Genomic DNA, 17,525 nt, shown 5'->3' on the forward strand with positions numbered 1-17,525 from the left:
TGCTGATTTGCCCTTGGTGAATCCTTGTTCTGGAAACGTATTCATGAGGATCTCTGACCATTCAGTCTCTGCAAACAGATTCTTAAGTATCCAAGGGTTTCTCATTTGTCAGCACTCCCTGGGGACAGGGGTTGAACAGGTTTCATAGGCAAAGCACTCTGCACGTGGACAGCTCTCGTGGCCTGTCGTCATCAGCAATTGGTCCCTTCTCCCTTCCAGGCCCAGTATGCAAATACTGTCCCCAGCTCAGAATTACTTGGTTTCTGTAGCTAATTCTGGGGACAATGTCAGCTGGCACTGACTTTAGCCACTAAGGGTACAAAAGTACTAAGAGCTATAAAGGTACCAACTCATACGTAGTTCTAAGCCTGGTGGCACATTAGAAATACAAGGAGGGCTTCGAAAAATTTAGACCTCCAGGTCCTTCTCTGAAGGATTCAGCTTTAACACGTAGCCCAAGGTAGGGTTCAGGTACAGGTATTTTTCCAAACTTCCCCACGTGATTCTGTTATACGACCAAAATGGAGAATCAGAGTCTGAATAGCGAGTGGTAGTGTTAGATATTTTCCTTGGTAACGGGGTTTCCCCATCGGTAAGGGAAGGATAACAGACCCTGCCCTCCTGGGGTGGTCACGAGGGCTGACCATGTCAATGCAGGTAAATTGCTAATGTAGTAAGTTAATGTAGGTCCTGCAATTACTATTATCAGTGTATTCTACATCCTTTTTCTTCTTCAACTCTGCCCATGACTAACATCCACGAATCAGTATGATCACTTAAACGCACAGTGAGTCTTTTTTTTAATTTGAGAGAGAGAGAGTGTGTGTGTGAGAGTGAGCATCGAGCAGAGGAGAGAGGCAGGGGGAGAGGGAGACAGAATCCCAAGCAGGCTCCACACCCAACATGAAGCCCAAAGCAGGGCTTGATCCCATGACCAGAATCATGACCTGAGCCAAAATCAAGAGTCAGATGCTCAACTGACTGAGGCCCCCAGATGCCCCAAACACACCGTGATTCTTAAGAACTACTGTATTAAACCAGAAAAGTCTGGCTTCAAATTCTGTTTCAACCATTTGCTGGAGAAGGAGGCTTCCTCTGGTCACTGTAACCCCAACAAGGCATCCTCAGCCTAGAAACTATAAGCATGTAGCTTGGCGCCCATCCTGAATACATCATCTTAATTTCTAGAAGGAAAAACACACACACACATACACACACACACACACACACAACTATGTTCTCCTGGGCATATGATATAACACTCTTTGAGAAATCTGGATCTTACCTGGCGCATTTCCTTATAGTTGTGGTGCTTAAAATCCAGGGCGTCGGTGGTAGTCATTTNTGCCCATCCTGAATACATCATCTTAATTTCTAGAAGGAAACACACACACACACACACACACACACACACACACACACACACACACAACTATGTTCTCCTGGGCATATGATATAACACTCTTTGAGAAATCTGGATCTTACCTGGCGCATTTCCTTATAGTTGTGGTGCTTAAAATCCAGGGCGTCGGTGGTAGTCATTTCATTCCGCCGGTGATAATAGTTATTTGGATCTAGGGACAGAAATATGGTTTTACATTCACTCACATCATTCTATTCCTTGTGGTGGTTCCGTTAGTTACCTGATTTGTGTGGAGACACAGCCTAACCTCTAGCTTCATAACATATGCACAGAGCTAAGAGAGCCAACTTGGGAGAAGGATCTCCGGAGTCAGAATTAGCCAACGGGGGGGGAGTGTAGACTTAGAGACAGAATGCTTCGTTCAAATCTCCACTCTTCGACCTGAGTGCCGTGTGATCTTGGATAAGTCACTGAAGCAGCCCTTTGCCTTAGTTTCTTCACCCATAGACAGGGAAGAAAGGAACTTCTCTCATTGGTTTTTCCTTAATAGTAACTGGGATAATCTACGTGCCTGGCAAACTCTTGGCACTCAACGAATAAATAAGTGAATGAATATCACCACTGTATACATAAGTGGAAACTTCTGGAAGTATGGTGCACACTATTAGTTACTCACACAGCATCTAGTCCACCTCCACCCCTCCTAGAGGAAACCCAGTGTAGTTTGGGAATCGTCCCAATGCTTCTAGGAAATACACTTCACATCCCGACTCAGGGGGCCAGTGTGACTGGTCTCAGCCAATCAGAGCACAGCACCTCCTGGCCTCTCTTACTGGTACAGACTGAAGGGAAGGATGTGAACGGTGCAGAGGAGGGGTGAGTGAGAATCTCTCCGCAGTAGAGGACAAAGAAAACCCCACGAGCATCAGGAGCTACTGGGTGTAGCTACTCCGGATCCCAGCCAATCTCCCTTGCCACTCCAAGTCACACGAGATACCCAGTTCCCTTACCCACTGAGCCAGGGGGGCTGGGGTTTCCATCGTCAGAACACCTGAACAGGCACGATCAGGCTATATTAACACTGCTGACCCGTGGAGACTGGGATTCGGAGGTCTGAGAAGAGATGTCTGCTCTTAACTTGATTCTCTACCCCTTATAAATTGACTCTTTTCTTTAATCCACATAAGCCGTGTGGTTCATATGATTATGAGAACAAAGGAGAAGAAAGGAAAGGCTGGGGAGGAAGAGGAATGAGGCAGATAAGGGGGAGGAGCACTCAGTGGGCCCGGAGGTCTTTCTCTGGACGTGATCTGCTGCCAGCCCCACGGCATCTCCATCTGGAGGAAGAAGCTGGACATCCTGGGTGGCTCCCAACGGAGAGGGAAGTCAGTGCTTGAGTCAGGTCGCTCTCCTACCCAGACACCATGCAGGCGAGGCTGGAGCCACAGCAGCTGTGGTGTGATCCGAGTGGCTCAAAGGGTGATTCCAGAGGCAGTGGCCGTGGCCGTGGTGGGTGACGGATGGGCATTTGCTCCGAGTGGGACCGGAGCAGCGGGTCCCGATTTGTGCCACCACGTGTGGTGCTCGGGCCAGCACTCTGGCTGCGTGTTTAGACCCAGCCCAGACCTACCAAATCAGAATCCACACGTAAAAACAATCCCAGCCGACTCTACAGGCTCGAAGTCTGAAGAGCACTGTGTGAAGGTACTCAGCACCTTGCCAGCAGGGACGAGGCACGCGGTACACGTGGCACACAGCCGCCGTCAGCTGAACCAGCTGTGTGTCTGTGTCCCCAGAACCACAGGCCTGACTGCCAGGTTTCCCTAACCCCGGCTTCACCCCGGAGAACTGAGGCCACATGCAATGAAGTGAAAATCACATAGAGACCCAAACGCCAAAAACCGGGGTTTTAATATCCACTAAGGTTTGTCAATAACACTATTAGAAACAAGAACCATCACTGAAGGGAATTAAATATGAGGGTGAGCTGGCATTCTGTCCAGGAAAGAAAGCAAAAGCTGCCTGGTCGAGTTTAGCACAGGCTCCCCGATTCAAGCACTTTCCTTCCGGGAGTGTGGCTGACCACACCCTCACATGAGCTGCCTCCCCTTGGATTTCCAAGCCTGTAAGTCACAAAGCAAAGGGAAAGCGTACTTTTCACACTAATTTACACTTTATTTACCCATATGATGTTTTCTTTTTTTATCTTTTTTAATTTTATGTTTTATTTATTTCTGAGAGAGAGAGACAGCATGAACAGGGGAGGGTCAGAGAGAGAGGGAGACACAGAATCTGAAACAGGCTCCAGGCTCTGAGCTGTCAGCACAGAGCCCGACGCGGGGCTCGAACCCACGAACCGTGAGATCATGACCTGAGCTGAAGTCAGATGCTTAACCGACTGAGCCACCCGGGTGCCCCCATATGATGTTTTCTAAGAACCACTCAACACTCCCCAAGTCCCAGGGAGCCCCTTTGTCTTCAAACACAAGTTATGCCTTCAAGGTTCTTAAAAAGGATTGAAGAAAAACTCAGAACTCTAAGTGCCAAGGACCTCCATGTTTGGCAACGTTCTGCCCTCCCTAAGACTAATCAACATGCCTAAGGACGAGGGAACAAGTTCCAGAACTGTCTCAAAACCACAGGTCGGTATTTTTCACCACTTTCTACCTCCCACATTTTGAGCAAATAATTCTTTGTTTGCCCACTTATTCTGATTGCATAAAGTTTTATTGAGAACCTGTTAGGAGCTCAGTACTGTAGAGATGGGTAAGAACCAAGCCAAGCCCTCTGGGGGCCCAGGATCTGCAGACACGGCCAATTAGTCAAACCCACTGTCCCCTTCTTCTTTCTGTGGACAGAAGATCCCTTCTGCCTGCGGGGAGTGTATTCCGGATGGTTTGGATAAAACCACCTTGCCCAACATGTCCAGGCATGAGTATGTGACTGAGGTCCAGCCATGAAACATGTGTCCTGTACCCAGAGTCACTGGCTCAGAGGGGATCCCAAGATCCTCGGATCCGAGCTGGGTCAGTCACATGGCTTTCCTCCTGGAAATGGAGAAGGAGACTTTCCTTCTGTAGGGGTTGGTCAGATGTGGGACGGGTTTGGGGTGTTGGTCTCCCTGTCCGTGAGATGGACAGAAGGGGAGCCTTGAGACCCCAAGAAGCCCCTGACAAAAGACCTAGTCTTGCCTGAAGCCAGGGTCAGAGTCGGGTCCACCCCTGGAATTTTCATGTATGGGAAGAAAAACTGCCTTCCTCTACCCCGTAAGCTAATGAGAAGAGGGCTTCTGGCATTTGAAACCCAAGTCCTGATTCAGTCTGTGAGACCTTTTTCCTCACGGATGGAGCTTTGGAAAATCAGCGTCCTGACTCCCTTCAAGTGTTTACTTTCACACGTCATATGTGCTGAGAAACAGTCGATTCCTTCTGGAACACCGTACACTTAGTTATGGGGACAAACTCCTGACGGGGCACGTGGAGCCTGAAACCATCCCCCTGACTTTCCTTCTCTTATTCGGCTACTCAAAATCCTGCTCTGCCTGAACCCGTCTACTGATTATACCTTTTGGGGGTTGAATTATGTCCCCTCCCCACCCAAAAAGATATGTCAGAGTCCTGACCCCCAGTACTTTACAAGGTGACCTTATTTGGAGAGAGCATCTTTACAGAGGTCAGCAAGTTAAAATGAGGTCATTAGAGGGGCACCTGGGTGACTCAGTAGGTTGAGCATCTGACTCTTGATATCGGCTCAGGTCATGATCTCGCGGTTTGTGAGTTCAAGCCACGAGTCAGGCTCTGTGCTGACAGCTTGGGGTCTGGAGCCTGCTTTGGACACTGTGGCTCTCTCTCTCTGCTCCTCCTCTTCCCACACTTTATCTCTCTCTCTGTCTCTTAAAAATAAATAACATTTAAAAAATTCAAAATGGTTACTTATACATTATGTGAGTTTCACTTCATTTTTTTAAGAAAAGGCCTGCCCGGCATCTCCCCCAGGAATACTCGCCAACGTGGCCGTAAGCCCCGACTCCTGACTGCAGATAACCTGGCACCAAATGCAAGCTGGGCACCCAAGAGCCGGCCTCCCAAGGACAAGAGGTCATGTGTGTCCAGGCCCCGCCCGACGGTCATTTTGACAAGATCCCTCCGAGAGGACGAAGCAGGAGGACTGGGGCTCCTGGCAGAGACAGTTTGGACGCCGGGTCCTCACTGTCCGTGGGACCATCAAACCCACAGCTGCAAGTGGTTCCAAAGGGGAGCGTATGGTGGTGCTGATTTCCTTTCACCCCTTTGCCTATAGCCCTGCCGCGTAAGGGCCCCGTGTGCTGCACGCGGAAGCCCAGGAACCTCTCCGATTGGATGCTCTTTCTCCAGACAGCCCTGGGGCCAATTTGCAGCCTGATGGGAGCAGCGCTCAGAAAAGACAGTTGTCAGGAGCGCTGATGTTTTCAGTTTCCTGATAATCAACACGGGGCAGGTGCTGCAAGAGAAACCCCAGGCTTACTGAAACTCAGCAAGGGCGTGTTGCCGTCAGTTACAAGGAAAGACAGGCTAAGGCCAGCATGGCTGGACCCCCCCAGCCCAATGAGTAGAGAGGGGCTTCCCTGGGGGAAAGGATGCCAGCACACCTCTCTTGTTATCCCGCGAGAGCTTGGGGGGGGGCAGTGGAAGTGTCCACTTTCTCTTGGAATCCCTGGGCCTGGCCCATCCTACGCATCGGATGTACAAATGTACGAGTGAGGAACGAATGAACGGGTGGATGGATGGATAGGCTTCCCAATCTGGTTATTTAGGAAAGACTATTTACGAAAATGATAACACGTCTGGGGCCAGGAGACCTCTGAGAAGGAGCCCAGAGTGTGCTCAGCTGTTATTCCCTATCACCATGGCACAGCAAGACTAGAAGGCAGGGCAGAGGGGGTGGTGAGTGACAGCCACACCCCCGGGAGTGAGGACACTTACGGAACATTCCACCATCTCTGGGTCCCTTAGGGCCCTAGCTTATAGGGCTACCATAACAAAGTACCATAACCTAGGTGGCCTGGAACAAATTTACCATCTCACAGTTGTGAAGCACAGAGGTCTGAAATCAGCTCAAGGCTCTAGGGGAGGGTCCTTTCTTGCCTCTTCCTAGCTTCTGGCAGTTGCTGGCAACCCCGGCGTGTAGCCACATCATGCCAATCTTGGCCCCTGTCACCCCATGGCCTTCTCCCTCTGTGTCTGTTTTCTCTTCCTAAGGACACCAGTCGTTGGATTTAGGGCCAACCCTAATCTTAGCCAATCACACCTGCAAAGACCTCTTTCCAAATAAGATCGCATCCTGAGGTTCCGGATGGACATGAATGTGGGGGGAAGGTCTTCAACCCTGTGGACCTAGCCATGGAATGTCTTATACAAAGGCCCCTAGGGGAGGACCAGCCACCTTTCTGAACTGAGCTACTTCCATACAGTAAGAGGTAGGCTTCTTGCCATGTTACTGAACCCGGGGAAGGAGGGAAATCTGTGGTTCCCCATGTAACCTGCTCTCTCATCCCCAAATCTGAGGGTCCTCTGCACAAGGGGGAGACGTGAGAGGGAGGCATTCTGGTTTCTGTAACAGTGGAGGTTTATGCCCGTCAGCAGGTCATAAGAGCAGCCAGTAGCCTACATGCTACATAACAGAGGACAAAACAAAACCAGGACAAGAAATGAAACATCATCTCTTTTGTCTTCCCATCATCCGTGGGGTCTGGTGACTTGAGATATGAGTTAGTCACAGAACCAAATGGTCCAACCAAGGGCAGTAGAAGAAGGAAGGGAAAGTGGGGGAAACGACACTTGTCCTGCATTGAGCACATGCGGGCACTCTACAAATGGCTCTTGTTTAGTCTTCCTGGCATCTACGCATCAGGGATGGAAGAGCAGGTGAACAATTATGATGGAGAAGCAGGGCAGCTCGCGTGCATTCCAAGCGAGCGGCTGAGTCCTTCTCCCGAACTCATGGCTTTGAAAGGGAAGGCTCCATCAAGCCAGGATGGGAGAAAGGAGAGGACAGGCGTTCATGGTCTTTATCTAAAAAAGAAACAGATGTTTCAATCCTGCTCACTCCCCTCCCCCAACCCAGAAGTCCAAGAGACAGGAAGTCAGAGAAAGCCAGACAGGAAATGGGATGCAGAGGAAAGGTCTACACAGGGAGAGCACAGTCTCAGCGGCATGTGGCAGGCCACTCTGAGAAAGAAAGGCAGCAAGACATGGATCCCCCTTTGTTGGGATGACCAGGCGGCTTAGCGACAGGAATGTGGGCTGTCAGGTCCATGTGGCTCTATGTTACATGCAGCAAAGCCCCCTTCTTATCCCTAAACCTCAGCAATAGTTCCTGGTGTGAATAAGCATTATTCTCAAATCTAGGGGGTAGGGGACTAATGGGGTAAGCAGACCAGGCAGGGCGCTGGGAGAAGACATTGAAGCAGAGGGCAGAAAGGGACCGCCTGGAGAGTGCAGGCAACCACCCCAGGTAGCCCCAGAAATCCTGGGGGTCAGGAGGGGGAGGAAGACTCAGGACCTCTGATAGGTCCATGGGGAGGGCCTGGGTCATTTCACTGGGAAGTTTGCGGAAAGGGTAGAAGGACTTAGCCCCAATTCTAAAGAGGAAGGGGTTATCTCCACTTTAGACCCAAGATGAGCAAAGCACAGAGTATTTCCAGAAGCTGGCCAAGACCACAGGTGCTGAGGGATGATACAAGAGCATGAACCCAGGTCTGATCTAAGCCAGAGCTCATGACCTTTCCATCCACCCAGCTTCCCTGAAAGGAACACAAATTCCTTTTCTTTTTTCCAGATTGGACAGGCCCAGGCAATGAGTAAGAGGAAGATAGGCTGCAGCTGGTACACAGGCATCCATCCACACGAGTTCCTCTTGTCTCATCAAAAAGAGGCTGGGGGACACAACCAGCTGACTCTGGTAGGGGAGCAACCTGTGGCGGGGGTTGTTGCAGCCAAGATTACCCGGCCCAGACCCCAGCCGAACTGTCATCGTCAGAATGTCGGGCAAAGACCGTATTGAAATCTTTCCCTCGCGCATGGCACAGACCATCATGAAGGCTCGATTAAAAGGAGCACAGACAGGTCGAAACCTCCTGAAGAAAAAATCTGATGCCTTAACTCTTGGATTTCGACAAATCCTAAAGAAGATAATAGAGACTAAAATGCTGATGGGTGAAGTGATGAGAGAGGCTGCCTTTTCACTGGCCGAGGCCAAGTTCATGGCAGGGGACTTCAGCACCACCATTATTCAAAATGTAAATAAAGCCCAAGTGAAGATTTGCGCTAAGAAAGATAATGTAGCAGGTGTTGCTTTGCCAGTGTTTGAACATTACCATGAAGGAACTGACAGTTATGAACTGGCTGGTTTAGACAGAGGTGGGGAACAATTGGCTAAATTAAAGAGGAATTATGCCAAAGCAGTGGAATTACTGGTGGAACTAGCTTCACTTCAGACGTCCTTTGTTACTTTGGATGAAGCTATTAAGATAACCAACAGGCGTGTAAATGCCATTGAACATGTCATCATTCCCCGGATTGAACGTACCCTTGCTTATATCATCACAGAGCTGGATGAGAGAGAGCGAGAAGAGTTCTATAGGTTAAAGAAAATACAAGAGAAGAAAAAGATTCTCAAGGAAAAATCCGAGAAGGACTTGGAGCAGCGGAGGGCAGCTGGAGAGGTGATGGAGCCTGCTAATCTTTTGGCTGAAGAAAAAGACAAGGATCTTCTGTTTGAATAGCTTCCTGCTCTGGCTCTTTCATAAGCCCTAACATGGCACCATTTTATTTTATTTTATTTTATTTTATTTTATTTTATTTATTTTTTTTAATATATTTTTTTATTTATTTCTAGGAGAGAGAGAGACAGCGTGAGCAGGGGAGGGTCAGAGAGAGAGGGAGACACAGACTGAAACAGGCTCCAGGCTCTGAGCTGACAGTCAGCACAGAGCCCGACGCGGGGCTCGAACCCACAAACCGCGAGATCATGACCCAAGCGAAAGTCGGACGCTTAACCGACTAAGCCACCCAGGCGCCCCAACATGGCACCATTTTAATTCACGGTGTGTAGGTTTGGTATGTGTGGCTATTTATTTTTTGGCCTAAGAATTTCACTTGTGGTAAAATTTGCTTGGATGTTGGTTATGGGGCTGCCTTTGCAAAATCATAATTCAGCAACCAATTTATCACGTGAGATTTGTAGACCCTGCCCAGGAACCTGTAGAATTTACTCTGCAGGAGCTGTACCCTATTCCGTTCACATATGTTACAAGTGCTCTGCTTACCAAGCATATTAGGAAATTCCCCTTAGGAAACAGCAGTGGCCTCAGGCCAGCTGTCGCTGTAGTGCCCTTTGTTTCTACCTGCTCCCCGAGATTGCTGCCGCCATCCTTGCGTTACCCGGGTACTGCCCTCAAGCTGCACGAAACCTTCACTATTTTTCCTGGCATGACAGGTCTCTGTCATGGGGAGTTCTGCCAATTTTAATGTGACTATGGTATAAACAGTAAAATGATTTAAAAGCAAAAAAACAAAACAAAACAAAAAAACAAAAAAGAGGCTGGGGGCGCCTGGGGGGCTCAGTCGGTTAAGTGTCCAACTTCGGCTCAGGTCATGATCTCACAGTTTGTAGGCTCAAGCCCTGCATGCATCAAGCTCTCTGCTCTCAGCATGGAGTCTGCTTCAGATCCTCTGTCCCTCTCTCTCTTTACCCCTTCCCCACTCATACTCTTTCTCTCTCTAAAATAAATAAAGTTAAAAAAAATAAAAGTAAAGAAATAAAAAAGAATAAAATAGTTTTTGAATTGAAAAAATTAATGGTGGTAAAATACATGCATAATTCACCATCCTGAGCATTTTTAAGGGCTCGTTTGAGAAGTATTAAGTATATCTGCATTGTTGTCAGACAGATCTCTAGAACCTTCTCATCTTGCAAAACTGTAACTGTAAACAACTTGCTCCATTTTCTTTTAGTTCTGAGATTTAAAAATCCTATTAATAGACTATGGCATGTGGTAATTCATTTTCCAGTTCAAAAGTTTCTGGAAACATTACTCACAATGAACTTGAAAAGAATAACCACCTTCCTCTGCCCTGACCTGAAGGTTCACAGGAGGATGGTAAGCACAGAACAAAGAGAGCAGAAGCAAAGGTAAATGAATTTTTGATAAACAAGAGTTCCGGGTAAAACAGACTCCGGGGGATTTCATTTAGGCCACAAGGTCACCTTGGGCCTGAGCGGCTGAGGAGGTTGGGTTATCTCTGCCTTTGGCCTCATGGACTTGCACAAAGGGACTGTGCTACCACAGGGCAGTGAGCAAGGTTCACTTACCCACACAGACTTGGGGGCCTCTGTGCTGCCCCAGTCCCTCAGATGTGACCACCACCAGGCGGCATCACAGAGGCCAGCCCCCCTCTGGGCAGACCGCTAAGTAGCTGTTAGAAGAAGGATGGCCCTAACTATTTGGAGTTGGAAAAGAGAGCCGTTCCAAGTGTGTACTTGAAACCCATCTAGAATTCACACTGTAACTCTGTCACTGTGTTTAAATGGCCCCATGGACCCGTCTTCAAACACACACACATCCCAAGAATAACTTCACAGGGAAATATTTATTTTATGAGACTCTCACAGGCTGCCCTTTGCCCCTTACCAACAACAGATGAATTCCTGCCCACAGAGAGAGCCCGGGATGCTGCTCTTTAAAGCAGGCAGACTGAGGCTGTGCTAAGGGACCCAGGAGAGCAAGCCTCCTGGCCTCCAGGACACCCGCCTGCATCTGTGTCTACAGACCCTACGTGTTGCAGGAAGCCCTGAGGCCCTGGGCGGCAGCACACAGGAACTATGATTGTAACTAAAGCACAAACCAGCCCCGTAGGAGGCCTGGGACCCAAACCAGGCTGGCCTTGAACATCCTCTCTGGATCAGCCTTGAAAACGCACACACCCCTCGCACCAGCGATTCTCCTATTTGTCGTAACCTAATCTAAGCACCAATCCTACAAACAGAATGATCCTGTAATTTACACAGTAACCTTGGACGCACACAAGGACCCAGAAACAAAGACATTCCTCATGCAGTTCTTTATGAACCAAAGATATTGGGAAGAACTGAACATCTAACTGCAAGGCAGACTAAAAACAGGACTTGGTCTACAGACTAGATGAATGTATTCATCAGACAGATCGTCTCTAATAGTTTCGACAACACAAAAAGAGTGTTACAATCTAGTAAGTACAAACATATATAAAGAATCTGTCACGACCTCCGAGTGTGAGCAGGTCGGTAGGGAGACCCATCTTCCTCACCAATACAGGGTTTGTATTCTAGAATTTCATCTTTGGCAAAGCAAGGACACGGATATTATGGGATTGAAAGAGAGGCAATAAATAACATAAATATGCTTTGAAAACACAGCAAATTTAAGTTCAGAGTGGGGGGCTGGAAGGCTACGGAAATGGCCTGATTGGACACTTTGGCACCTGAGAACATCAGCACAGGGGGTTCACGTCCCCCAAGCAGGGGAACCCCCAGGAGCGACAAGCCCTCACTCTCTTGCTGGACAAGAATGATACGGAAGGCTATAACCCGAAGCTGTATTCCTTGGACCCTAGGGACTGCATGCAGGTGGACAGGGATGTGGAAATTCCTACAGGCCCTAATGAAGAGCCTTAGGAATGTTCTAGGAGCTAACCTCCTTCCCTGGAGATGTCCAGTCAGGATGAAGGGGCTGCGATCTACAAGGCTCCACTTGGGCACAAACTCACAAGTTCTGAAAGGCCAGACAGAGCCAGTCATGGACCAGCCCAGATCAGCCTGTCCAGAGCAGGCACCAGCAAGGATCCAGAGGACACGTGTGAATTCAAGCCCCCTTCTTTCCACCACCCTGAGGTCACACCCAGACATCATTATACAAAAACAGGCCATGGGGAATACAGCCTCAAGGAACAAGCATTTACCCAAAGACACAGGCACCCAAGCCAAGTGACTTAAACAGAAAGAGGCGATGTACATGGTCACGCTTAAAATTAACTTCTGCCACTTCCTCTACCCAGAGGAGCGGGACCACTCAAAGACAAGGAAACATGCCGCCGAATATTCGCTCTAGTTTTTCTTTTGCTTGCTTCTTTTTTTTTTTTTTTTTAATTTTTTAATGTTTTTTTTTTATTTCTAGGAGAGAGAGAGAGACGGCATGAGCAGGGTAGGGTCAGAGAGAGAGGGAGTCACAGACTGAAACAGGCTCCAGGCTCTGAGCCGGCAGTCAGCACAGAGCCCGACGCGGGGCTCGAACCCACGAACCGCGAGATCATGACCTAAGCGAAAGTCGGACGCTTAACCGACTAGGCCACCCAGGCGCCCCATCTTTTGCTTGCTTCTGAGCGGTGGTGTTGAATGAATTTTCAACCTTGAAACAGGCACCATCTTAAAATCCCAGTTGGCAAAACCACAGTTGCCATGTCACTTTGCTACTACCGCCCCCCCCACCCCTGCCGGTGCCAAATATCCGTGGGGTTTCGGAGGGGGATTCTGGGAGGTTTTTCTGTACTTCTTTCTACTTTGCCCTATTTTCTAAATATTCTGCAATAGAGGTGGCACTTTTTTTTTACACAAGAAAGAGATTGCTTGGTATGTCTGTAGTCCCCTTGGCCGGGCACCCGTTCTCCGCCAGCACCCCCACCTGCAGCGAATACGGACGAGCAAGCGCACCTGGCAGGGGACAGCCGAGGATCTCCATCCTCATACAGATGCTCCCGTTGTCGAACCAGGACTGTGGGTTGATGCGGATGTAGCGGGCCACCATGGGGACGGGCAGCTCGTTGAGAACGGGGATCTCCTTCTCACGGTTTCCTTCAAATATCTATTTATGCACAAGGGGAAAAGGGGAGAGCCATTCAGAGGTTGACTATCAAGCAATAAGAGGGTCAGTGATTTATTCGTTCCGTGAGACTTTACTGAGAAACGCCCAATATGCGCTGGGCATTGAGGGGAGAACAGAAATGAATCAGGTGTAGACCCTGCCCTCAGGGTGCCCCCAGTCTACGGGGCCAGCGGGGAGAAAAGGAAGACGTCCTACTTAGATAATCTGGGCAAAAATCTATTAGTGCCAGGACAGGGTGATGGCCACAGAACTCGGGGGTTTCAGAAGGAAAGGACCAGACAGCACTTCAGGGAGCAGGTGGCATTTGAACTGGCCCCAAAGGAAAACTATTTAGATCTGCAGGGATGGGAGGGATTCTAGAGAAAAGCAGCAGCCATGACTGGAGAAGCCCAGAGGTGGGATTCAGGAGGCGCAGAGTAGCTGGCTCGCTGCCACTGGAACACAGGAGGAGTGTGTGCAGGGGGGAAGAACGAGAAAGAAGGTTGAAATTGGAGGCTGCCGTCAGACTGTGTAAGATTCTGGACACCGCATGAGGAAGGATGTACTTGAGAACCTGAGCAAGAGGGTGGCATGATCAGAACTGGCGAATCCAGAGCAGATCATGGAGCGGAGAGATGGGGGTCATTAAAGAGGCGGGGGAAGTGCTATAACTCAGTAGCCCTGAGGGACCCCGGCATCCTGCACGTGCCACCTATCTCTCCAGGCTGACCTGGGAACTGTGGAAGACACCACGTCCCAGCAGCTGGGAATCTTACATTAGCTCTAAATGGGCCACTGGGCGCTCAGCTTCAGGGCACGGGCGAGAGGGGCATTACCCATCATCGGCGTGCGTGGACACGGAATCAGCAGACATTGAGGGGGCATACGCTGCTTCTCTTTGCACACACCCACACAGCCGGACACCAAGGGCATACAGAGGGAAGATGAAACTCACCATGTCTCCAGATCCATTCTTTACAGTGACCCATGTATGGCTGTCATTGCTCACCATGACCTTGTAAGAGGCGACCCAGTCACTCCTAAGAGAAAATAAAACATCGTTGGGACTACATATTGTAAACCATCCACCTAGTCCACACAGAGGTGTAGCAGTAAGGTAAGCAGTAAGCAGTAGCTACGTGCAGTTAGCCCCTGAATAACACAGGTTTGAACAGCATGGGTCCACATTATACGTGGATTGTTTTCAATACAGTACAGTTCTATAAATGCATTGTCTCTTAAGATTTTCTCGAATATCTACATTACTTTAAGAATACAGTATATAATACATATAACATACAAAATATGTATTAATTGACTATTTACATTAACAGTAAGCTGTCAATGGTAAGCTGCTAGTAGTTAAGGTTTTTTTTATATTTATTTGACAGAGAGAGAGCTAGCGTGAGTGGGGGAAGGTCAGAGAGAGAAGGAGACAGAGACTCCCAAGCAGGCTCCACACTGTCAGCTCAGGGTTCAAATGCACAAACCGTGAGATCATGACCTGAGCTGAAATCCCGAGTCGGATGCTTCACCAAACGAGTCACCCAGGTGCCCCAGTAGTTAAGTTTTTAGAGAGTCAAAAGTTATACACAGATTTGTGACTGCACAGGGCGTCAGTGCCCCTCACCCCTGTGCTGTTCAAGGGTCAACAGCAGGTCCCAGAGGTGGACGACAGNGACTCATCCGTAAAAAGAGGATCCTGAAAGTACCAAGTTTAAAGGATAAGCATGAGCCTTCGACGGTTTAATACTCCTTAAACACTTAGGGCACTGCCTGGTCTTCACTCAGCACTACATGTTGGTCACATGTAAAGACACAAATGCTTATATATTCATTTATACTGAACATTCACATCACACATAATAGTAGAGTTCCCTGTGGAAAAATAACCTCAGTAAAAACTGCCCGGTCCCTCTAGAAATTTCACTTGGGAAATGATTTGGGAACAGAACGCACTGGATGCCACCAACCACAAATGTGACGGTCTGACTCAGAGACACTGGGCTTCTCCTTGGCTGCCACAGCCATGCCGACATGACCCAGTGACAGCTGGGCTCAAAGCCAGGCCCCCCACTGTGCCGAGATCATGGGGGAGTGGGGTGACAATGGCCTGGAATGGACTTCCCACAGTGGGGGTCATTCCGATAGACCATGCAAAAAACCCACCTTCAAGGGGAAAAAAAACACATGTTTTTCCCTCAAGCCTCAGTCATTTATAACATCAGTTGTTAATCAATACAGAAGATTCTTTCTGAGCATCATACTTTTTCATTTTTAAAATACTGCAACTTGGGGCACCTGGGTGGCTCAGTCGGTTAAGCGTCTGACTTCAGCTCAGGTCATGATCTCACAGTTTGTGGGTTCAAGCCCCGCATCAGGCTCTGTGCTGACAGCTAGCTCAGAGCCTGGAGCCTGCTTCAGATTCTGCATCTCCCTAGATCTCTGCTCCCCTGCTCACACTGTCTCTCTCTCTCTCAGAAATAAATAAAACATTAAAAATTAAAAAAAATAAAATACTGGAACTAAACACGAATATAGCGATCCTCTGGAACATTCTGCCAGGTGAAGCTCTTGGAGCCCTTCTCTTCCTCCTGTGAAATGCCCCTGGACTCAGGATCCAGACGCATCCCACTGCGGCTCTGCGTTTCTGAATCAGTGCTGCCTAGGAAAGCGCATGTAGAAAGACGCACTGCGTCTGCTCATCCTGGCTCATCCGCCTGACTTGTGAAAATGGTTCCGAGGTGCTTTTCTGTGCACCTGGACACAAACCCTCCCCTCAAGCCTTCTCTCTTCTCCTCTGTCCTCCTCACCAGCTTCGTCTGAACACCTGCCGGCAGCCAGACTACCTGCTCCCCCGGGAGGGTGAAGGCTGAGCCCAGGCCTGCAGAGCTAGACGCGTCAAGCATGTCTTCTGAAAGGCACCTCGGTGCCACTCTGTCCTTGCCCGAAATAGCACCCTGTTTCCCACGTTCAAATAACATCCAAAGGCCCTGCAACTGCAGCCCCTTGTGCGATCTGTCAGTTGGCTACTAACACCCCACAGCGATACAGCAAGGCAGCTACGGTGGAGGGTGCATCCCGTCCACGGACACGGTGGTGATGGCCTTAGGGAGCCTCTCAGTCAAAAGAAACACAAAAGGGGCACCTAGGTGGCTCAGTCAGGTAAGCATTCGACTCTTGATTTCAGCTCAGGTCATGATCTCGTGTTTCGTGGGATCAAGCCCTGTGTCACACTCTGTGCTGACAGCGTGGAGCCTGCTTGGGATTCTCTTTCTCCCTCTCTCTCTCTCTGCCCCCCCCCACTCGCTTGCACACACTCTCTCTCTCTCTCAAAATAAATAAATAAACATTTAATAAAAACACGCAAACAATAAGACAGGGGTAGAGAGAAAAATGAAAATAAGCTCTCCAAAGAAAAGGGGAGAAAGAAACATAGAAATGAAAATCAAGTAACAATTTCTCAAACTTAAAACAAATGTGGACAAATCCACTACTTGTGTTTGAAGGGCAGTTAATTGTTTACGTGACTCTGACCGCTTCTTTGGACCGCAGGCCTCCATCACTTTTTCTGTCTGACCTCTCTCCACCTGTCATGCCCCATCTGGAATTCACCTCGCCCCAAAGGATACACGTCTCCTGCTCTGCACCCCAACCTGGGTCAGACCGAGCCTCTGCCTTCGAAAAGGTTCTGTCATCCTCACAGGGGAACGAAATCCCAGGGTCCTCGGTTGCACCCCACTTTCTCTTCTCCACCCACCCACCTCCACTAAAACAAACACCAAGTTCTGTCAATTTTACCTCCCATGTTTTTTCTAGAATCTTCCCAACTCTCTCTACCCTCATGCCACCACCCCAGCCCATTCTCTCTAGCCAGGACTGTTGCATCTCCCTCCAACTGGTCTCCTGGCATTTAAATCGCCCCCCAATCTATCCTGCACTCAGACACTGGCTTTTCTAATGAAATATTATCATGTCACCACTTGCTTCAAATGCCACTCTTCTTTGGCAGTAAAACCCAAATCCTCATGATGTTCTGTAAGACTCCTGTTTTGTGTGCTCTTTCTTTCAATTCCCGATAGCGATTACACTCTCTCTTGTCTCAGGGCCTTTGTACATACTGTTTTCATCTTCTTCCTCTACCATCCTGTCTTCCTCTAAATTATTCAGACTTCAAACCTTATCAGATAAGCCAGCCCTAATCCTCCAATCTAGCCAATTTCTTTTCTAAAAGTTCCTTTCCTTCATAGTTTAATTCCACGTATAATTTTCTAGCCCTTTCTAGAA

At 48.8% G+C, this 17,525-nt stretch overlaps 1 protein-coding gene and 1 pseudogene across 1 annotated transcript in view; one reads left to right on the forward strand and one right to left on the reverse strand.

The window, feature by feature from the left end:
- Positions 1-17,525, reverse strand: part of CPXM2 (carboxypeptidase X, M14 family member 2) — a 128,752-nt gene that overhangs the window by 28,710 nt on the left and 82,517 nt on the right. Inside the window, exons 5-7 of the mRNA XM_077762914.1 lie at positions 14,194-14,278; positions 13,088-13,238; positions 1,486-1,574 (exon numbers count right to left, since the gene is read on the reverse strand). Of these exons, the coding sequence (XP_077619040.1) occupies positions 1,486-1,574; positions 13,088-13,238; positions 14,194-14,278 (325 nt within the window). The remainder of the gene's footprint in view (positions 1-1,485; positions 1,575-13,087; positions 13,239-14,193; positions 14,279-17,525) is intronic.
- On the forward strand, positions 8,321-9,158 carry LOC144230592 (V-type proton ATPase subunit D pseudogene; annotated as a pseudogene).

This window comes from Crocuta crocuta, unplaced genomic scaffold (genome assembly GCF_008692635.1).
Source record: "Crocuta crocuta isolate KB4526 unplaced genomic scaffold, BGI_CrCroc_1.0 scaffold466, whole genome shotgun sequence".
In the NCBI taxonomy this organism is placed as follows: domain Eukaryota; kingdom Metazoa; phylum Chordata; class Mammalia; order Carnivora; family Hyaenidae; genus Crocuta; species Crocuta crocuta.